This window comes from Phyllopteryx taeniolatus, chromosome 1 (genome assembly GCF_024500385.1).
Source record: "Phyllopteryx taeniolatus isolate TA_2022b chromosome 1, UOR_Ptae_1.2, whole genome shotgun sequence".
Taxonomy (NCBI): domain Eukaryota; kingdom Metazoa; phylum Chordata; class Actinopteri; order Syngnathiformes; family Syngnathidae; genus Phyllopteryx; species Phyllopteryx taeniolatus.
Genome location: NC_084502.1, coordinates 19249238 through 19272365, shown reverse-complemented (window position 1 = coordinate 19272365; position 23128 = coordinate 19249238). Strand labels below are relative to the sequence as shown.

The 23128-nt window shown below is 42.8% G+C and overlaps 1 protein-coding gene across 4 annotated transcripts; it reads left to right on the top strand.

Moving 5' to 3' along the window:
- zgc:65895 (uncharacterized protein LOC393546 homolog) lies at positions 1-22419 on the top strand. Of its 4 annotated transcripts, XM_061778304.1 has the most exons (4): positions 1-373; positions 500-2665; positions 17273-17324; positions 20965-22419. In XM_061778304.1, exons 2-4 carry the CDS (start codon positions 693-695, stop codon positions 21235-21237), a joined length of 2298 nt encoding a protein of 765 aa, XP_061634288.1. In that variant the 5' UTR covers positions 1-373; positions 500-692; the 3' UTR covers positions 21238-22419. The 4 variants fall into 4 exon arrangements, with proteins under 4 accessions (XP_061634288.1, XP_061634277.1, XP_061634306.1 ...); XM_061778293.1 differs by having other exon boundaries at positions 1-2665; XM_061778322.1 differs by lacking the exons at positions 1-373; positions 500-2665 and adding an exon at positions 13472-13826.
- Positions 22420-23128: the final 709 nt, after the last annotated feature.

Genomic DNA, 23128 nt, shown 5'->3' with positions numbered 1-23128 from the left:
GTCCCCTCTGAACCTGACAGCCCGTTAGCTTAGTTTAGCTGCCGCTACTCACCGGCGATGATACAGCAAACAAGGACTTGATAGGGCTTACGGAGTTGTGCATAAGCCTCCTTTTTGACTCCCAAAATACAGGCAGCATTTAGACATCATTGTTCGCTGATCGCGGGTGGAATGTAAATATTCGGCAAGTTTTTTTTTTTTTTTGCGTGGGGTAGAAGAGGACGTCCGCGAGAGGAATGAAGTCTGCGACTGATTTCATGCGACATAGGTTGGACAGCTCGTTGACCACCTGACTGCAGCCAAACTCTTCACAGCTAAATCTTCGTGCTTGCTTTTGGCTGTACCATATGTGATGGGAAACCTTTGCAATAAGGTACCATAACTCCCGAAGGAGTGAAGCGAATCATTTCTGCTTATCTACCAGCGCTTTAAGCTAACCAGTTGCTAGCAGAATTTCGAATTAATTATTTCTGATATGTGATTATGTTGTTTTTGTAAGGTGGATTATTCTGTGCAGTAGTTTCTGAGTCAGCACACTGATTGGAAGGACAAATATTCTGACTTCTACCGATGGGGCTTGAGCATCGCGATCGAGCTAGCATTATAGCTGTGCGTTAGCTAGCAGGTCGAGTCAAAAGCCCAACCGCCTATTTCTAAGGACCCCCAAAATCAGAACCCTCCTGGTGGCAGGGATGCACCACCAGGACTTTTGTGGAGACCCACCTAGTGCTGGTAGCAGGAAAACGGTGTTTCATTACCGCAGGGGCAGCGGCGGAGGGGCGCCTGCTTTGTCCACTGGCGCTGGAGTTAATGCACTTGAAGAATGTTCGGCACCAGCTGGAGCCTCCTCTCCGGGACCCCATCAACAGCCCGCATCCCAAATGCCTGGAGCTCAGGTGAAGAAGAAGAGTGGCTTCCAGATAACAAGCGTCACCTCTGCTCAGATTAACATAAGTGGCAGTAACAGTTTGGCTGATGACACCGAAAGCTATGATGACCTGGATGAGTCGCACACTGAGGACCTCTCTTCCTCTGATATGCTGGATGCTTCAGTGTCCCGAGCCACAGACACGGGTGTGCCAGAGCGAAGTTCCTCGGACGAGACATTAAACAGCCTCCATGGGGTGGACACGCCTGGCCTTGTGTCACCCAATGAGCCTCCGTATCCACATTCCAGCCAGGGAGCTCAGAAGCATACCGCAATGGTAAATGGGAATGTACACCATCATTATTATCCGCAGCAGCACAGTCTGCCCCATCAGCATCACGCTGATAACTTGCCAGGAGGTGAATCATCAGCCCTTCCCCTAGCATCGTTGTCTAGCTCCAGCCAGCCGCTTTCCAAAACGGGGGCTACCCCATCCCAGAAGCCACCTGTGTTGGAGAGCACCAAACCTATAGGGGGAACAGCACAACCATCCGCTCCTATTGTTGGTAGGACGGCCGGTGACGCACACCTACAGGGTACTGGGAATTTTCAGAGTGTCTCCTCTGTAACTCCAGTTCAGCCACCTGGGCAGCCAGGTTTTGACAACACTGGTGGGATTGGACCAACAGTTTCCACTGGTGGAGTAACAGGTCAGTCAACCACCGCCTCCAGCACTCAAACGCAGACGACTACCAGCTCTCGTTTCAGAGTGGTCAAACTGGACACCAACTCTGAGCCATTCCGCAAAGGAAGATGGACTTGTACAGAGTATTACGAGAAGGAGATTCCACCTGCAGCAATCTCGGAGGCACCTAAAGCTGCGGAGTCTTCTGCGGAGACTGAGCCCGGTAATGCTGGAGTAAGTTCAATTCTTTCAGCTGTCCAGCAACCTCACACACTGCAGCCTTATCAGCTGTCAAACCAAGAGTACACCGGTCCTCATACAATGCAGAGCCCGCCACAAGCTCCGGCCCAAACCAATCCCTTCAACTATATGTCACCCCAGGAAGTAGTTGGTGCAGCTCACACTAAGATGCTAGGGGCTCCTGGTACTCTCCCTGCAAGTCCACCACAAGTTGGTATGAACCAGCCCCCCTCCCGCATGGCCCATCATTTACCCTATGCCGTGGACCAGCAGCAGGCTCAAGGCCCGGGAAGTTATATCGCACCTCAGCTCAGTGGTCTGCAACCAGACTTTATCCAACCCACTGCTCCGTTCCAAACCCAGGTCCAGCCTCCACTAACACACTTGAGCTTATCCATATCACCAGGGTCAGCAGTCACAGCAAAGCCACTAGGCAGCCTGGCTCAGCAGTCACCTCATCATGGTCATGTGGCTCCATCTGCTGTAGAAACTTCTGCTGTGGGCCAACCGACATCTATGGCCTCCACCTCTACGGTACCACCAGTGCAAGGGGCCCCTTACATGCCTCTGACTGCACTTCAAGCTGACCTACAGCCACTTCTCACCCCAGGCACAGCCCTCTATGCAGCCCCTCTGGCAGGAGGGAGCTCCCTAAAAGCATCCCAACTGGAAGATGCACAAAAGCTTCTGTTTCAGCACCAGCGCCTCCTGGGACTGCCCAGGCTGGGTGCCGCTGGAGGTGGAGTGATGGCTGCGGATGCCGGCATCACTGCTAGAAGCCTGGCCCACATGGGGATGTCAGTGGAGGCCAGCGCCCTTGTAGCTGCTGCTGCTGGCTTGAGGACTCCGCATGCTGAAGGAGAAGAGGACAGGTGAGACTATAACAGCTTGTTCAAACTGTGTCTGGGGTCAATCAGATAGGTCTTTTGTCATCAACATACCGAGTCGCACAACATTTTGATTGTGACACGGACCAGCAACAAAGAAGATTAACTAGCTAACTAACTCCCAACCTTTACTGAGCCAAGGCACGTATTTTACATTAGAAAAATATCACCGCACACTAACAAAGAAAAATGGCACAAAAATACTTTCAGTGGTACCTTTACGTGGGAGTTTATTTAATTCCGTGGTCAAATACGATTGACCCACATATACTGAATCAATATTCCCTATTGAAATGAATTGAAATGTCATTAATCTGTTCCAACCCCCCTAAAAGTACCAAACCTTTTTTCGTGAGAAAGAAAAATAGCACAGTATTGTAAAATCTAAATATTAGGGGTGCAAAAATAATAGGTTAATTGACAAGTAATCTATTATCAAATTAATACACAACTATTTTCATAATTGAATAATCGTTTAGAGAGCTTTGTTTAACTTGAAATTGTCCAAATCTTTAGGAATTTCAGTGTCTCAACAGTAAATATTCTCACTCAGATTTCTGTAGTCCTCCATGAAAGAAGACTGATTATCTTTCTGTTTAATCAAAATAAGACATTTGCAAACATCTGCAACTTTTTTGCCTATCTTCTGACATGTTACGGACTAAACCAGTAACTTAATCATCATCAATTTTTGTTTGTGCATTTCCCGCACTCTCAATTTGAAATAATGTCCTGTTTTAAAAGGGATGGAATCCGATTCGATTGATCGAAAAAAAGAATACACCAGGCAGATCGATTATTTAAATAATCTTGAGTTGCAGCCCCACTAATATAAAAACATAAGCCAAAAGTCACACACACACACACACATAATTGCGTGTTACTGAGTGGTAAAGAGTGGTGAATGTGAGTTTCGTCAGGAGCTCTGACTCGAGCTCAAGTTGGCCTTTTACCATGCGGTTAGTTCAGTGTTAGTGTCTCCTCCTTGCGAGTGGTTTTCTTTTGTATATGTGTGTTTGACTGTACTGTTCAATAACCAGCTGAAAGTGCATTGGCGACTGTCGGATGGCGGTTTATTTGAAGCTCACTCGAAATCAAAAATTTGACTTGCAATACAAGCCAAAAAATCAACCATGTTACACCTTGTATCAAAAAACCTGAAAGTTGGGACACTTGGAATTCAAAGCTCTGCTGTATTTTTTATTTTTACCTTTTGTGAATGACTTCCTGATGAGACAAGCTGAAACTTGCAGCTATCTAGTGGAAGATCATTACATTGTTCTGCCTGCCACTATACATCGTTGGCATAGATTTTTGGACCATTTAAGTGAAATTGCATAATTTCAGGCAGCACACCTAATGACCTCCCACGGCACGCTAATGTGTCGCTGCACAACACAGCAGTTGGGAATTACTGAGATAAGCAATGACAGCTTTATCGATGCTTCGAATTTATGCAGACGATTCAGATCTGGAATTCAAAGGAAAGCTGCTCAGTCCCTCCTGATCGCTGTACTCACTATTGCATCTCGGATTGTATGATATACCTGTACTAGAAAAGCAAGCACTGCAATAACTTGCCGTCAAAAATGAAACAATGCCATGTATTTTTTTAGTACCAGCGCTAATGCGCAGTTTGTCAGATTGTGAACAGTTCTCCAAAGAGGTTGTGTGCTTGCTTCAAGCTGTTTATTATTCACTTCTGGAAAATATGTACAACCCCAATTCCAATGAAAAAATTCCAAATAGTCCACAGGTGTGTGTGTGTGTGTGTGTGAATGGTTGTTTATACTGTGTGTGTTATGTACAACCCCAATTCCAATGAAGTTGGGACGTGTTAAACATAAATATAAACAGAATACAATGATTTGCAAATCATGTTTAACCTATATTTAATTGAATACACAACAAGGACAAGATATTTAATATTCAAACTGATAAACCTGATTGTTTTTAGCAAATAATCATTAACTTAGAATTTTATAGCTGCAACACGTTCCAAAAGGCCTGAGCTCATCTAAGATGGACTGATGCAAAGTGGAAAAGTATTCTGTGGTCCGACGAGTCCACATTTCAAATTGTTTTAGGAAATTGTCGACGTTGTGTCCTCCGGGCCAAAGAGGAAAAGAACCGTCCGGACTGTTATGGACGCAAAGTTCAAAAGCCAGCATCTGTGATCGTATGGGGCTGTGTTAGTGTAAATGGCATGGGTAATTTACACATCTGTGAAGGCACCATTAATGCTGAAAGGTACATACAGGTTTCGGAGAAACATATGCTGCCATCCAAGCAACGTCTTTTTCATGGACACCCCTGCTTATTTCTGCAAGACAATGCCAAACCACTTTCTGCACGTGTTACAACAGCGTGGCTTCGTAGTAAAAGAGTGCGGGTACTAGACTGGCCTGCCTGCAGTCCAGACTTGTCTTCTATTGAAAATGTGTGGCGCATTATGAAGGGTAAAATACGACAACGGAGACCCCGGACTGTTGAACAGCTGAAGCTGTACATCAAGCAAGAATGGGAAAGAATTCCACCTACAAAGCTTCAACAATTAGTGTCCTCAGTTCCCAAACGTTAATTGAATGTTGTTAAAAGAAAAGGTGATGTAACACAGTGGTAAACATGACCCTGTCCCATCTTTTTTGGAACGTGTTGCACCCATAAACGTCTAAGTTAATGATTATTTGCTAAAATCAATCAATTTTATCAGTTGGAACATTAAATATCTTGTCTTTGTAGTCTATTCTATTCTAATTGAATATAGGTCGAACATGATTTGCAAATCATTGTATTCTGTTTTTATTGATGTTTAACACAATGTCCCAACTTCATTGGAATTGGGGTTGTATTTGAATGTGGAAAGAATGAAAGCCAGACGAATGCGCTGCTGTGGTGTATTTTATTCAGCCTCATGCTTTCCTTCTTTATTCATATCCTCCTTGTATGTCCTTCTCCCCTGAGGTTAACACCTTTATTAACCACTCAAGCTGTTGCTTTCATTCCCAGGGTGAGTGAGCAGTTGGAGCTCATGTACTGTGGGCATGCTTGTTGTAGTTTATGGGTCATTTTGTCATGGTCTAAGACAAATTTTCAGCTGCACAAAGAAGAAGGCTTTTGTATACATGTGCTGTCTGCTCTGCTTTAACAGTGTTTTTACTCTGGTTGTTTGCACTCTCTATTTTTATTTTTTGTCTGACCATCTTTGGTGTCAGCCATTTCTTCCAGAGTCACGCTTTTACTCTACTACTTATAAGAACTGTTTCTGCTGTCCCAACGATGTCTTATGCTTTCCCACAGAGACCACTGGGATTTTTCCCCTCCATATTTGTGTGAGCAAGGGACAAGAAACAGATAAGCAGTAACACATTATTGTACAATATGCTTAGATGTATTGCTAAGCTTTTATTTATTTAGATCCAGGTGCTTTGAGTAACATTTCCTGCTTCTTGGTGCCTATTAATTGAAGGAATGTGTCCTTTTTAGAGGGCCTGAGCAGTGGGCATGTTGAGTTCAGTAATGGTCCGCTGCTTGTTTGGGCTTCCAAACCAACTGTGTGTAAAAAAACTGGCAGGCAAAGGTGTCCCTTGTGCTTGGATACTACTGCCGACAGAGATGTTAGGTGGTGCTTTTATGTGGTCCTCAATTTTAGCCTGCAGGTTGTTCAACTTTTGAAAAGCTGCAGAATCATTTCAGTGCATAATTGTCAAATGAGCATTCCGTTCTTTGAAAATCCTAATCAACACGAGGTGTTTCACAGCAGGTCATGAATGTATCATGTGTCAAAGTCTACATGCCATCAGCCATAAAAGTTCAGTTTGCCATAAAAGATGCAGACACCTCAAGATTTGCCGAGCTCTACTTTGAGTTTGGTTATCATTTTTTACAACCTTGATTAGTTGCACTCAACTCATTCAGGGTGGGACAGTAATTGTTGAGTCATTGCGCAAACTGTTGTATTAGCTTTATTTTGTGTTTAAGCACTGTCATCAAAACTGAAAGTTTACACTGACTGAACGAATGAGCTCTCTGCAATCCGACAAACCAAACAGATTTAATGTGTATGTCTTGTGGCTCTTGCTGAACATGTCTTGTTTGGTTAGTTGACTGTTTGATTTTGGGGAGAGTTTAGTAGTGCTTCTTGGCTGGAATCACCTGGATGTGAGGTCACATCACATGTCCGTCTGCTAATGAGAAGTGACAAAATCACCCTTGTGCTCTGCTTTCTCATAGGCTGTGTTGGGAATCATTCACTCATTCCCTACTTCCTGATTATTATGCTGGGATTTTCATATAGTGCTCTATATAGTTGACTCATCAGTCAGATGGGGGGAAAAAAGAAAAATAACTTGGGAGACTTTAATTATGTTATTGCTGTTGCATAATTAGAATGTACCGGATCAGTGTCAGACTTCCATACTAAATATTGAACAAATAAATAAATAACAACGTTATATTGTTATAAGATGGGGGGTGTATTTTACCACATTAATGCAAACAAATCCCTCAACGTCCATCCTTGTTGTGATGTGTAGTGCTACTTAAGATATTTTCGCCCTACAACTAGTGAATTTGTCTCATGTGCAGTGCATCACGGGATACATTAGTTCTACTGACTATCAGTTCACTACTTTTCAAGATTCATTGTGGAATACATTGAGGGCACTATATAGGGGCTAACCTATAATCCCTAGACATTGAAACAGCACTTCAAAATGGCGAACTCGCTATTAAAGAACAGTACAGTGGATAGGAAGTGATTCCCTCCACAGCCATGATGTTGTTCCAGGGTTTGCCACATAAGGGCAGTGTCCACCCTTCAATACTCACAATGTGGACGGCAAGTGTTTTATATAATCACGTTTTCAGAGTCGCTGACCTAAATGTGCTTTTCTCACCGGTGGGGGTGGGGGGCCTTGCTGCACGCAATGAGTGAACGAACAAAGCCAGAACCAGGCAGTTTTGAAAGGGTTCCCAAATTAAACTGTAAGACTAGTGGTGATTGCTTTTAAAATCCTGCTCGTGCTCAGAGGGAAACGTCTCCTTAAATGTGGCTTTTGGTTAGTTTAGTCTACCAGGAAAATCCTCCATCCCATCTCTTTGTTGTTATTCTGGCAGTACTGGATTGGGCCATGTTGGCATCCATCAGAAAACAACAGATTAGGCTGAAGACTCCTTTTACATTTGCCTGCCTCTTCTTCCTGCTCCTCCTCCTCTCTGCATGCCTATCTGTTACTTCGTGATGGGAAATGGGAATTAGTCAGCTTCTCCTGGTGCTTCTAGCTGCTGTAGAATTTTGCAGGAAATAGCATAAATTTCTCTGTGTAGTATTGTATTATGTAAAAAAAAAAAAAAAAACTCTAATCAATAACCTCTCCAAATGAAGTGTGTGTTCTACTAGCTCGAGAGTCATTTGCTCAAGACGGATATTTTTTTGGAAGCCCATCTCTGTGTGGGAAATGTGGCCCCTCCAAATGTTTACCAATGTTCTGTGCACAGCATGACGCCATCTGCCACAGGGATCCCAAGTTTTCCACCAGGTTTTGATAAGACCCTTGCCGGGCTCTCCCCACATTACACACACAAAATGCATGATTTATTTATAACAAATTCTTGGCATGACATACAGCAACACTCTTTTGTCGGTCTCTATACAAGTCAAATTTCTGTGCGCTTTAAAAGCTTAAATCCTTGCACTGTCACTAAACAAGCAGAAATGTTGTACTTCTCTCTTGGAGTCCTCTCATGGACCATATGGCAACGGGCTGGTTATGTAAGGCGTTGCGTACCGGCCTGAGAATGATTGGCTTACACCCCAGAGACTCCCATGAGAGATGTTTGAGTTTTGGGGTATTGCTTATCTCTATTTAGTCTGTAACTTGGCAAGGATTATGGACTTTATCCTTGACTGCAAACAGAAGTTTCCTCTTTCTTGCCAGATTTTTTTCTCCATCTTTGGACTGAAATGTGTTCTCTATTTCGTTAATGTAGTTGTGTTTTTCTTTTCTGTGTGTCTTTCCAAATTAAAGACCTTGTAAATAGGGACACTTTTGCTTCTGGCTTTGGCTCATAATCAGCCAAACTAGATTAATCATATAGAGTGGTACCTTGAGATATGAGTGACCCGATTTGAGTTTTTCGAGATATTACAAATTGTCATTTGGCCGATTGCTTGACTTTCAAAAATTTGAGATCCAAGGGTTGCTTGGTGGCAGTGAACTTCACAAAAAGTAGCAGTTCAGCAGAGTGAACAATTCTTCAAAAAGAGGCTTCAAGCTGATTATTGTCACTCCCAGTTGAAGTTTACTTTCAAACGGAACATAAAACACAGAGAATTACATCTTGTGTATTTAAAACAACCAAATTTTTTTCCATTTCTCCCCCCCTCCCCCACCCGTCTTTTTTTGCCTTGGGAAAAGTCAACTCAGCTTCTTGCTAACAAATAATGCAAAACACCATTGATGAGCTAACGAATGGCAATGGCGGTGCAAACAATATAACAATTGTTACTCTATTCTTAATGTTTTTACAATATTTTTTAAATCTATATTTGCTCCCGTAATATTATGTGTTTCAGCCTGCTACGATCGCAATTTTTTTAGGATGATATATTTTCCCCAAAACTATCATGATCAACGATAGTATTGTTGTTTTTTTTATCCCACTGTTATAATGATATTAGAACATAATAATTCAAGTACATATTTTTTAAGAACAGTTAACTTTAATTCTAAAGAATGTTTAATGTTGGCATTGTAATGTAGAACAGTAAATGAAATATCTTTGGTAAATAAAAAATATAAATAAAACAGACCCAGGCTCTGTTCACAAAAACTGCACAAATATTAAACATTTGGCACAGAGGTATAGAGTCATTAACCGACTAAAGAGGCCCAAAAAAAAGTCTAAAAGCCTGCCAAATTTGAACGAATTAAAAAAAAATGTATGTACTTGAAAGCATTTGGGGTTTGTCACTGTTTTTAAATCAGATGTCGTACATGTCAATATCACTGTTATTTGTATTTATTGTATGACTGTTGTTGTTGTGTGAGACCGTTAGGTTATGGTCGGTGGACGACTGGTTAGTAAATCTGCCTCACAGTTCTGAGGACCCGGTTTCGAATATGGCCTCGCCTGTGTGGCGTTTGCATTTTCTCCCCATGCCTGCGTGGGTTTTCTTTGGGTACACCGGTTTCCTCCTACATTCCAAAAACCATTAGGTTAATTGCAGGTTAATTGCAGGCACTAAGTTGCCCATAGGTGTGAATGTGAGTGCAAATGGTTGTTGTTTTACATGTGCCCTGCGATTGTCTGGCAACCAGTTCAGGGTGTACCTGACTCTCGCCCAAGGATAGCTGGGACAAGGCTCCAGCACGCCCGCGACGCTAGTGAGGATAAGCGGTTCGGAAAATGGATGGATGGATGAATGTTATGTACTGTATAATTTCTGCTACCTGTATATTTTTTGCTGTCTCTTGGGTTTTGAAAAATAGATTTTATATCTCAATAAGCTTTTACCTGGTTAAATAAATGATAAATAAAATGGAAAATAAGGCTCGCCCTCGAGCTGCTGAACTGTGAGACCTTCAACTGTCAACCAAATGACACTGAAAACGTTTCGCTGAGGTCCACTACTGCCTAAATATTGATAACGTGTGCTGCTGTGGTTATGGTAAATAAACTGTTAACTCTATCGTGACACTGACACTGTCTCCCTTCTGCTTGAGGAAAAGTGATGTAGGAGACAAGGGAGGGAAACAACCCAATCACAGCACAACTCTCACCAAAAATAAGGCTAAAAGGTGGAGTATGTGTGAAAGAGAGAACATTTGAAATGCCAGGTGGCACATGGCTGTCAGCGTGATCTCCATTCTTGTTGTCCAATGTTTACCGTGAGCTTGAGACATACAGTGGGTACGGAAAGTATTCAGACCCCCTTAAATTTTTCACTCTTTGTTATATTGCAGCCATTTGCTAAAATCATGTTAATTTTTTTCCTCATTAATGTACACACAGTACCCTATACCCCCCACCAAAAAACGAAATTCTTGAAATTTTTGCAGATTTATTAAAAAAGAAAAACTGAAATATCACACAGCCATAAGTATTCAGACCCTTTGCTGTGACACTCATATATTTAACTTGGGTGCTGTCCATTTCTTCTGATCATCCTTGAGATGGTTCTAGACCTTCATTGGAGTCCAGCCGTGTTTGATTATATTGATTGGACTTTATTAGGAAAGCCACACACCTGTCTATTTAAGACCTTACAGCTCACAGTGCATGTCAGAGCAAATGAGAATCAGGAGGTCAAAGGAACTGCCTGAAGAGCTCAGAGACAGAATTGTGGCAAGGCACAGATCTGGCCAAGGTTACAACAACATATATAATCCTTAAATGGAAGACGTTTGGGACAACCAGAACCCTTCCTAGAGCAGCCCGTCCGGCCAAACTGAGCAATCGGGGGAGAAGAGCTTTGGTGAGAGAGGTAAAGTAGAACCCAAAGATCACTGTGGCTGAGCTCCAGAGATGCAGTCGGAAGATGGGAGAAAGTTCTAGAAAGTCAACCATCACTGCAGCCCTCCACCAGTCGGGGCTTTATGGCAGAGTGCCCGACGGAAGCCTCTCCTCAGTGCAAGACACATGAAAACCTGCATGGAGTTTGCTACAAAAAACACCTGAAGGACTCCAAAATGGTGAGAAATAAGATTCTCAGGTCTGATGAGACCAATAATTTTTTTTAGCCTTAATTCTAAACGGTATGTGTGGAGAAAACCAGACACTGCTCATCACCTGTCCAATACAGTCCCAACAGTGAAGCATGGTGGAGGCAGCATCATGCTGTGGGGGTGTTTTTCAGTTGCAGGGACAGGACGACTGGTTGCAATCGAAGCAAAGATGAATGCGGCCAAGTACAGGGATATCCTGGACGAAAACCTGCTCAGGACTTCAGACTGGGCCGAAAGTTCACCTTCCAACACGACAATGACCCTAAGCACACAGCTAAAATAACGAAGGAGTGGCTTCAGAACAACTCTGTGACTGTTATTGAATGGCCCAGCCAGAGCCCTGACTTAAACCCAATTGAGCATCTCTGGAGAGACCTGAAAATAGCTGTCCACTGATGTTCACCATCCAACCTGACAGAACTGGAGAGGATCTGCAAGGAGGAATGGCAGAGGATCCCCAAATCCGGGTGTGAAAAACCTGTTGCATCATTCCCAAAAAGACTCATGGCTTTATTAGCTCAAAAGGGTGCTTCTACTAAATACTGAGCAAAGGGTCTGAATACTTAAAGGTGTGTGATATTTCAGTTTTTCTTTTTTAATAATTCTACAAAAATTGAAACAATTCCGTATTTTTCTGTGAATATGGGGTGCTGTGTGTACATTAATGAGGGGGAAAAAATAACTTCAGTGACTTCAGCAAATAGCTGCAGTATAACAAAGAGTGAAAGATTTAAGGGGTTCTGAATACTTTCTGTACCCACTGCATAAGGCACAGCCCTTTATAGAGCTTTGGATGGATGGTCTGGAATGAAAGCATCCCATCTCAACTTCTCAGAAGTTGCAGTGTTAAGGTCTCACAGTATTGGCTAAGCCGAACCCTCAGTGCCATCAGCGATTAGCTGAAAGTGGACCTATCTCTACAACAAGCTCGCCCTGAAACCGGTTTCCAGCCTTTTGTTCTGTGCAACTGTGTGCACGCCCGAGGAAAAAATCTAAAACAGTAAACCCCTGACATTGGCAGGGCATAGGGACCAAGCCCTGCTGCAAATGGCTAAAAATGCAAGGATCGATTCCACAGAAAAACCCAACGTGAATTGGTTAATTCATTAATTTAGCAAACCACGATTAGGAAGGGGTCCACTGTCATTTCACTCTATACAAAATTGTGCTTACCTTGCCGCTACATTGTGTGGCAAGCAGGGTGAACTCTTATGTCTGGCCTGTTCTGTTGCTGATACATTATTTCCTTAGCCTAATAGCAAAATTGCCGGTCAGTTTTAACTTACTGTCACAATATCCGTACAAAAATAGCAGTGTGCTTGCTAAACATTGTTTTTTTTCTTTGTATCTGCATAGATTCTCAGTCATGCAGATCATGGTAATCCACAAAAGTGTGGAATCGAGGCAACTGGACTCTGAATTAGTTTTTTCTTGTTTAAAAAAAATACAAATAAATAATCATTTTAAAAAATGACTTTGGCTATTATACTGTGAGGCCCAAAATTTGCCGCATTTGCCTTTACCTTATCCTAGCGACTGTGCCTTAGCCAGTGTGAGCTTCTACTCGTATGGAGACACACGTGAGGCCAACGAAGCCCCATGCCGTGCGTGTTAATGTTCGGTGTGCGTGCACTGATGCGTAGTGACAACACAGCCAGTGGTGCGCCTGCTAAAACTTACATATTCCCTTGTGCGGACACAATCCTTCTCTTTATGGAAGACGCACGGGCAATGGGGTGCATTTTCACATTTAAGGTACAAGGATCCCATTCTTAGTGTGCTATTCACCACAAATTGCTAAGAGCATTGGAGAGTTGGGGTGTACAGTGGTATCCTGTCGCTTCTTGAGAGGATGTTGTAGGAAACAAGCAAGCGTTTGGGCGTGGCTTGTTAGGTGATGATGCGCGTGCTGAGTATGTGGTCAAAAAGGGCTTATCCCATTGGATGGATTGCTCTAATCTCTACTGACAGTTTACATAACAACAGAAGGGGAGGTGACACGAGTCCTACTGGCGTGACGTCACAGCCCAGCCTCTTAGAGCTTCTCGCCCCACTACCAATCTTCGATTCAGGCGCCATTGGGGTCACCGCAGCACTGTCGTCCACACGCACTCCCGCTCCCTTCCCCGTCCTCCTCGGCGCCATCCCAGGACGACGTTGTTTGTCAGATTCCCCCAATGTGAAGCACTAAGGGGGACAGGGGATTGGGTCTGGAGGACGGAGGAGGCGCAGTGGTGGTGGTGGTGCTCGTTTTGGGTTCGGGCGCAGGGTGGGGGCCCCACCGCATGGACACTGTGTTTGTTTTTACCCTGAGCATCAATGAGAGAGAAGGGGCTGGCCGGGGCCGGAGGAGCGCAGGGTCGCGACGCCATGGCCGTGAAGCTATTTTTCTGGGAGCTGGAGAAGCATCTGAAGAGGTAACGATGGAGGTCTTTTGTTGTGTGGTGGTGCTGTTGTTCAACTGGAATTTTGTCAGGTGGTCTTTCAAATACAACTTCCTGTCACAACTCCTGAACAAAAGCAGACCTGTCTGACGTTGTCTCATTTGCACGTGCAACCGTTTCATCAACCGGCTAAATCTGTCGCCATCTTGGCTCGCTGACTGGCACAGTTGAACAGCATGTTCCAGCTCCCATGTTAGCGTCCCCATTGCTCTGCCCACTAGTGGGCTTCAGTGGGCCGACAAAGCATTTAACCCATTAATTAACACACGATATCCAGTGGACCCCTCGCCTCGTTGAAGTCTGCTACACAGGAATTCACCATACTCGTGTTTTTTTCCCGTGAAACTTAATCCTCAGCTATTTAGTGGAAAACTTCACCTATTATCAGAATCTACAATTTTTTTTTAGCTCTTCCTGTCCTAAAAGGCCACAAGATGGCTAAGCCCTTGCTAATTGGAAAGTAGTAGTTTGTGTCAATGAACGTATGCTGAAGTGACACATTGTCTGTTCTAAGATTTTTGTATGCTGGGGAGGAGCTAGGTTTAGCCTGGGTTGTTATCAGAAGTTGAGTCTATAAGTAGAGAGTAGGTTTTACACTGAAATGTTTATCTAAATCAAATTATCTGTAAGCCATTGATTTTAAGGATAACGTTGTCAGAGTTTGAAATGATGTTGACTTGTTTTGGGATCATAGTTTGTGCTATATTTACTGTTTATTAATAATGGAAATTATAAACCACCTTCTTCCATTCAACCTTCTCTGACATCAATTTGTAGTTCTGTTGAACCTAGGTAAGACAAAAGTGAGATTTCATTAAAGGAGCAGGTTTTGGAGGGTTTGATGAAGGTGTGTGTGAGAAGTGGTGCATTTTGAAAACTTAAGGCCAAAAGCTTCTTTCTTTGTTCTGTCAGCCAATCCAAGGTGCCATTGAGCAGCGATAGGTCACATATCAGCCTGACCAGATTAAAATGTTGTTTGGTCAGATGCACAGATGAAATTCAAGCCTTTAACGGCAAAATGGTTCTTGTGTTTTATCTGCCTCCTCCACAAAGTTCCTCAATCCACTTCCCTCTCCTTTGTGCGCAGCTTATCCAAAGTGTTGCCTTAGTGATGGCATCAGCCTTAATAACCAGTGATTGATGTGATGGACCTGAGTGATGTCGTCAGGGTTTCTTACTGTTTTTGTGATCTTTACTCGAGAGTCTTGATTGTGCAAATCAATGACGCCTTGTTTGGGATCAATTACCTTTCTTCGTGCTGTTTTAGGGTTTCCACTGTTATGTTAAGATTCCTTTGCTGTTAATGTGTTCAGAAATGATTTTGAGTGTAGTTAGTAAAGTAGATACTAATGGCACTAAACCAAGGAAAATATTAGTCCTCTTTCCATGTCTTTATCATCTTTAGTTGTTGATTCACACAGCAATTTACATCATATCTTTCAACTTGAGTCCTTAATTGAATTCACTTTCCATGTGTCCTAAATGAGCTAAATCAGTGGTCGTCAAACTTTTTATACCCAGTACCACCTCAAAAAACACTTGCAAAAAATAGTTTCCTGGAAGCCACCATCATGACCAACACTAAAATGCAGCAAAATAGTAGGCTTAAGTGTTCATCCAAAATGAGGCAGAGGTTTTATTCCTAAAAATTATATTATTGTAATCCACTGTGACATTATTCAGTTTGAACATTAACACTGTGCTTCAACATAGGAAAAGACACAATATATGCAAATTATGATTCAATTAGTTAAATACAAATTGCACTTAAATGTGTAAACACTGGACAGATTAAATGCAAATATATTGTTCTATTGTACGGTACTTGAAGATTAAATACAACTGACTTTACTACTTGTACTGTATTTGAAAAATAACAACTGTATTGGACATGAAAAATAAATGCACTACTAGATTTAATACAAAGTTTAAACAGGCTGTATTCATAGCTACAAGCTTCTTTCAGGTATGTTTGATATGGTTGAAATTTGTATTTAATTCAGTGATTCTTTCCCATAGGACTAGACAGCCTGCGTACCACTAGTGGTACTCGTACCACACATAGAGAATCGCTGGGCTTAATGGCTTGGTAGCTAAATGGTGGATCTTTTTCTGCTGACTGCCTTTTACTTACTGTGCCTCAGCAGTTTAAGCAAGCATTCCAATAAGACCTGATTGTTTTGATTAATCTTGTATTAACTGTATAATGTTTGTAACTATTTTAACCACGCAAAGCACTTTGTGAGTCCTCTCTGTGAGAATTATCAAACTGTATGAATGAAATTTACCGACAGTGGTACATTGACTTACGAGTGCCCCAACTTATGAGTATTTAATTTTTTCCTGCAAGCTAACACTGAACAAAGCATGTGGTAAACAGCCAACTAGACTGACTGCAGCTGCGGTCACTTACTAGCCTACGCTTCTTAAAGGCACACATCAACACACGAATGTACCACAGTGTGTCTGACTTTCAGCTTAATTACACTTCAGAAAGCCAGTATATTATTTGTAATATATATATTTGACAACACAGTTGTGTTGCTGGTTTTCTTTTTCAAAAACGTGTACCAAAATAATTGTGTTGGGGGGGCTGGAGCAGATTCTTGACATTTTACTTCATTTCAATGGAGGACATTGATTTGCTGTTAAGAGTAAATTTAGTTATCAGCCTAAAGGTGGCGACATTTTCCTTTAAAAAGGCCCATGTCATTTCCCATTACTTGCAGCCATGTTTTTGAATAAAAACTAGCAGATGTCAACATGGTAGCATTTTAGACAGTGTGCTATATATTTTGACAAACTCCCGCAATCCGTGGCCGCTGCCTCCCACATTATGAGGCTAATGAACTTGGCTGCTTCCTCCAATCCGTGGTCGCTGTCTCGCATATGATTATGCAAATGAGGCTCGTTTTCCAGCCAATAAGGTGGCTGCTGGCGCTGTTTCCCCCGCTTGCATCTTGCAGCGAGACAGCCCCCTCTCCTCCTCCTCCTCCTCCACGACCTCAGTCTTTGTGCCCAACCTCAGCGGCCGCGGAGCTACAGAATGCGCTCCGGTTTGACGTTTGCACCACCGGATGTCCTCTTGAGCTGAGCTGGGCCGAGTCGATGGACGGGATAGCATGAATTCTCAGTGTTACACGGTGGCGATGGACCTTGGCGTTTGCCAACTGCGGAATTTCTCCATCTCGTTTCTGTCCTCCGTACTCGGCAAGGAGAGCGCGTCGGTCAGACTTGACAGAAGGTACAAAATGTTTTGCTCGGAATCCAAATCTGGCCACTTTGCGTGTGCTATTCCTGCGCCGCTTTGGTCCGGTTCGCCTGTTGTCGCGCGTACCTGCTGCAACATTCGACGCGTCTTGCATCATACTAGCGCCTTTCAGGCCATCAAATTGACTTTGTGTTTGTTTGTGTTTCAGCTCTTCGGGTGCAAGTGTCGTGGCCATTGACAACAAGATTGAGCAAGCAATGGTAGGTTGTTGTCCTCATCCGCACTATTAACTGGCTCGTATGTGCTGCCGCTGGCGTTACGTAATGCCAGGGCAGGTCCGGACAGTTTTCTAGTCTAGTGAGTTTTTCGTGATATGACCTTAACTGGAAAAGGTTTATTTTGCATTATTAGGAAGGTTTTGGGGTCAAGAAGGACATCTGTTTTTAAAACCTAAAATTAGCTTTAAAATTGGAGAAGGCTCATCCAAAAGATGGGAAGAAGAAGAAAAAGATTATCCCCGCGTGTTTCGATGCCGTGCACTGTCACGATTTGGACGGATGATGTGGGCCAAGCCGAGCTTCACACGCTCCCCCCTGTCCTCATCCCATCCTCTCTTCAGCAGCATGTTGCTAGGCAGGAGGCAGCCTCCCCTCCTTTCAATATAAATACCCAGCGATTGGCTCCTCCTACTCTGTGCGGGGACATTTTGTTCCGTAGCTGCACAGCAAGGAGGGGGATGCTCAGATTATAACGCCTTAACCTCCCTTCTGGTGTCATCATCATCATCGTCGTGGTGATCCTGTGTGTTCGTTCGGTGGTCCTGCATCCTTGGGCCCGTACTTGTCCTGAATGCTCGGGATGTTGTAAATTCTGTGAATTTTCAAAGGTTAGAAACTTTCCATAGGAAATCGTCGAAATAAACCAGGAATTTGCCAAATTGAAGGTTGGCTTGTAATAGGGAATTGAAATGTGGTTGGGGGAATATATTTTAGCACAATCCCGACTAAAACAAGCAGATTTCACGCAAGTACACTTGAATATATAGAGTCTGAAGGGTTTAGCTTTTTCTGTAGAGGTTAGGCTGGAGAAGCTTGAGGTTTTTTTAATATTTGTTTTGAATGGTTTTTTTTTCTGAAGGGAGAGAGGGGCTCTTAACATTTTAAATGGGACTGTTGGTATTCATGGTCAGTCGTATGAGTAACATTTTAACTCAACACTCACTTCAATAAAAGAATTGATTGTTCAATAAATTATTTAAAGGGACACTGTGTAACATTTTCAGTTGTTTACTGGCCAAAATGGATGTCTGTGTTTGTATGCGTTATCGTTGGTGTATTATGATCTTTGCTAACAATCCGATACATTTTTGGAAGCGAAGAATTTTAGATTTATTTATACGTAAGAGTGGTGACCCAGTAGTGGAGCGCCATCTGCCACAACTAGCGGGGTTTAAAAAAAATTTAAAAAAAAAAAAATATATATATATATATATATATGTATATATGTAAATATAAACATTGTGTTTTTCATCCATGCAAAATATTACAATTACCAACTTAAATTTCAAGATGGCAAACTGTCAAGGCGCTCCCCTACTGGGTCACCACTCTTATGTATAAATCTAAAATTCTTTGCTTACAAGAATGTCTCGGATTACTAGCAAAGATCATAATACACCAATGATAACACATACAAACGCAGACATTGATTTTGGCCAGTAAACTGAAAATGTTACACAGTGTCCCTCTAAATAATTGATTGAATAATCAATTCTTTTATTGAACAACAAAAATGTGAGTGTTGAGTTAAAATGTGTTATTGAAGCCATTTGCTAAAATCATTGAATCATTTTTTTCCTCAATGTACACAGCACCCCATATTGACAGAAAAAAACAGAATTGTTGAAATATTTGCAGATTTATTAAAAAAGAAAAACTGAAATATCACAGAGCCATAAGTATTCAGAGCCTTTGCTGTGGCACTCGTATATTATATTTAACTCGGGTGCTGTCCATTTCTTCTGACCATCATTGAGATGGTTCTACACCTTCATTGGAGTCCAGCCGTCTTTGATTATACTGATTGGACTTGATTAGGAAAGCCACACAACTGTCTACAAAAGACCTAACTGCTCACAGTGCATGTCAGAGCAAATGAGAATCATGAGGTCAAAGGAACTGCCTGAAGAGCTCAGACAGAATTGTGGCAAGGCACAGATCTGGCCAAGGTTACAGAAAAAATTCTGCTGCACTTAAGGTTCCTAAGAGCACAGTGGCCTCCATAATCCTGAAATGGAAGACGTTTGGGACGATCAAAACCCTTCCTAGAGCTGGCCGTCCGGCCAAACTGAGCCATCGGTGGAGAAGAGTCTTTGTGAGAGAGGTAAAGAAGAACCCAAAGATCACTGTGGCTGAGCTCCAGAGATGCAGTCGGGAGATGGGAGAAAGTTCGAGAAATTCAACCATCACTGCAGCCCTCCACCAGTCGGGGCTTTATAGCAGAGTGGCCCGACGGAAGCCTCTCCTCAGTGCAAGCCCGCATAGAGTTTGCAAAAAAACACCTGAAGGACTCCAAGATGGTGAGAAATAAGATTTTCTGGTCCGATGAGACCAAGATGGAAATTGGCCTTAATTCTAAGCGGTACATGTGGAGAAAACCAGGCACTGCTCATCACCTGTCCAATACAGTCCCAACATGGGGGTGGCAGCATCATGCTGTGGGGGTGTTTTTCAGCTGCAGGGACAGGGAGACTGGTTGCAATCGAAGAAAAGATCAATGCGGCCAAGTACAGGGATATCCTGGACGAAAACCTTTTCCAGAGTGCTCAGAACCTCAGACTGGGCTGAAGGCTCACCTTCCAACAAGACAATGCCCCTAAGCACACAGCTAAAATAACGAAGGAGGGGCTTCAGAACAACTCTGTGACTGTTCTTGAATGGCCCAGCCAGAGCCCTGACTTAAACCCAATTGAGCATCTCTGGAGAGACCTGAAAATGGCTGTCCACCAACGTTCTCCATCCAACCTGACCGAACTGGAGAGGATCTGCAAGGAGGAATGGCAGATGATCCCCAAATCCAGGTCTGAAAAACCTGTTGCATCATTCCCAAAAATGGCTCATGGCTGTATTAGCTCAACAGGGTGCTTCTACTAAATACTGAGCAAAGGGTCTGAATACTTATGGCCATGTGATATTTCAGTTTTTCTTTTTTAATAAATCTGCAAAAATGTAGGCTGCTGTGTGTACATTAATGAGGAAAAAAATGAACTTCAATTATTTCACCACATGGGTGCAATATAACAAAGAGTTAAAATTTTAAGGGGATCTGAATACTTTCCGTACCCACTGTAGATCTTTAGCCCCACAAGATGGTGCCAAAGCAATATTTTTATTTTAGACGTGGCTTCTTTCGAGTGGTGGCGTATCTATAGATTGTGTACCTCAAATTTTGACTCACATCACAGAGCAAAAAAATCAACCAAGTGACAACTCGTAACTTGAAAAACTCACAAGGTACCACTTTGAAGTCAGCATTCTGCTTTTTCTTCAAATTTATTGAAGTTCACTATTAAGAGCCAACCTTCAATTGTGTATATTTTGGGTTTACTTCCCAAAAAGTACTTTTCATTTCCATGGAAATGTTCAAATTTTATTCTTTGTGTTTTGGCCACGTTTTTACGGTTTATGTCTCTGTGGCTGCTTGTGTGATTCTTTGGTTCTTTTAATTTCTATGCTTTTATTTTCATGTAGTTCTACCATTGACTTTGTCAATTCTTGCTTCAATCCGGTGTTAACTGTGAGCTTGAATTTTTGATTAACTCGAACTCTATTTTGAAAATGGCTAGAATTTTACAACCCTGGGCGCGTGAGTGTTTTTAATGAGTCCTCATCCCATCCTCAGGACCTGGTGAAGAGTCACCTGATGTACGCTGTACGCGAGGAGGTGGAGGTGCTCAAGGAGCAAATCAAGGAACTGATGGAGCGCAACACTCAACTGGAGCAAGAGAACAACCTGCTCAAGAACCTGGCCAGCCCCGAGCAGATGGCTCAGTTCCAGGCCCAGGTCCAAACTAGCAGCTCCCCCACCGGCGCTGCCCAGCAGCCTCAGGTCCCGGGCTCGGTTGGAACCGCGCAAGCACTCCCCTCTGCACAGAACTCGGGCTCGTCCGCGTAAAGAGGAAAGATCCGTAAGATCTGTGAGCCCCCAACCAACTATGCCACCTTCTCGAGGAACTCCCGCAAGTGTTTTGTTGCGCATTTAATTTATTCTGCCTTGTCTCGCAACTTTTACCTGCTCAGACAATCACATCAAGCAGACATGAACTGAAACCCGCAAGCAGGCATTGGCGTCAAATCCCTCCTTGTGTGACCTGTGGAGCGTGTGCCAATGTCAGCCCACCACCTCAACCCAGCACACACATTCCATTTTTCTTTTCTCCACATGCACATGTTGCTGCTAAAGATAGATGAAATTTATCAGAGGACTTGCGTGCGCCCCCCCATCTGGAATGGGAACCAGTCATTTCCAGTCTTGATGGTCTGGGTTGAGGCGGTTTTAAGAGAAAAGATGAACTGTGTTAATTGGCACCTCACTTTTCACTTGTAGGGTTCGGTGTTCTTCTCGCGTGTTACGTTGCTGTTCCCACCCTCGACGCACCCTCCCCTATTGGAAGAGTTGAATATTCATGCAGGGAATCAATGTTGTTTTTATAGGGTAAAGTGGGGAGGGTTTAGGATTTCTTTTCTTTGTTTGCTCTTGTGGATGTAATTTAATGTCCTAGTGATGTGTACAAGATAAATAATGGAGACGAATAGGATACGACTGTAGGTTTGTACATATTAAAACATTTCCAATTCTGCAAAGTGCCTGGTTTTTAACCATAGATACATATATAATCTCTCTTCAGTTATTTTATTCATGTAAATATATTTGTAAATGTATATATCTATCTATGGTTTGCCAGGCTGTGAAGTACCTGTGATGTCAGCACGGGAACAGATGAGGATCATTTACTTCCACGCTGAACACTGTCTCTCCTGCGGTGACTATCGTCACTTTGCTCAGTCAAAACGATACCGACTGTTTCTTTTCTGGGATGTTGGTCACTTAAATTGTTTTGTTGAAGTGAATGAGGACGCTTTACTTTTTTTTTTTGTGATTTTGTGCAGCCAAGCGTTTGTGTTGCTGCTAGGACACTCAAAAGGACACATAGGCGCACACACTTGGAAAATGGAGGAATGCCTCGCAGAAAATATGTCAATCTTTTGTGCATGTTCCTCAGCCCATCACAAATGTGACGTTACAATTTGCACTAGACAGTTGCACCTCAAATAAAAGTCAAAACAAAGAAACAAATGGACTGTTTTTTCCTTTTACTGGATATACTTTATTGCCTCTCTCTCTCTGAGGAGGGAGAAAAGCAGACCAAAATCCAGATGTCAGGGTGAGAGACTAGGTAGGTATGGTTTAACCAAATGTGAGTGTAGAAATGCATATTGTTTTAATCCCAGAGGGTAAATTCATCCAGCCATCCATTTTCCGTACCGTTTATCCTCACTAGGGTCGTGCTGGAGCCTATCCCCGCTGACTCTGGGCGAGAGGCCGTATACACCACTGAACTGGTCGCCAGACAATCACAGGGCACATAGAAACAAACAAGCATGTATAATTGTTGAATGCATTGTTGAATGTTGTGTGCCCAAATTCACCTACATGTAGGCAGCTTCCACATCTTTATTAGGCATGCGCGCAACAGCACGTTCCCCACTGCCCCCACCCTCCGCTTCAAAATGTCACGTGGACGTGCACGCGTCTTTCCTGAGCTGGGGGCGCGCCTCAGCACGCGATGACGTCATGTTTGTGTTTGCTGATCTCGTTGAGAAAAAAAAAAAAAAAAAAAAAGCTCATTCAAATGCAAATTTATTGTTAGATTTTATATATTTTAAAATCATTTAATCCATATAGCAAATCACATTACATAATGTAATTTAATAATTTGCTTATTGACTCATTCACAATCTACACTGTTGGACCTTACTGTATGGAACACAATGAGCAGTGTCAC

Bases quoted from the DNA above. Each gene is read 5' to 3' on its own strand.
- zgc:65895 (XM_061778304.1), top strand. From the start codon at position 693: ATGCACCACCAGGACTTTTGTGGAGACCCACCTAGTGCTGGTAGCAGG. The intron at 2,666-17,272 runs GTGAGACTATAA...TTTGTGTTTCAG, and splicing joins GCTGAAGGAGAAGAGGACAG to CTCTTCGGGTGCAAGTGTCG. The intron at 17,325-20,964 runs GTAGGTTGTTGT...TCCCATCCTCAG, and splicing joins ACAAGATTGAGCAAGCAATG to GACCTGGTGAAGAGTCACCT.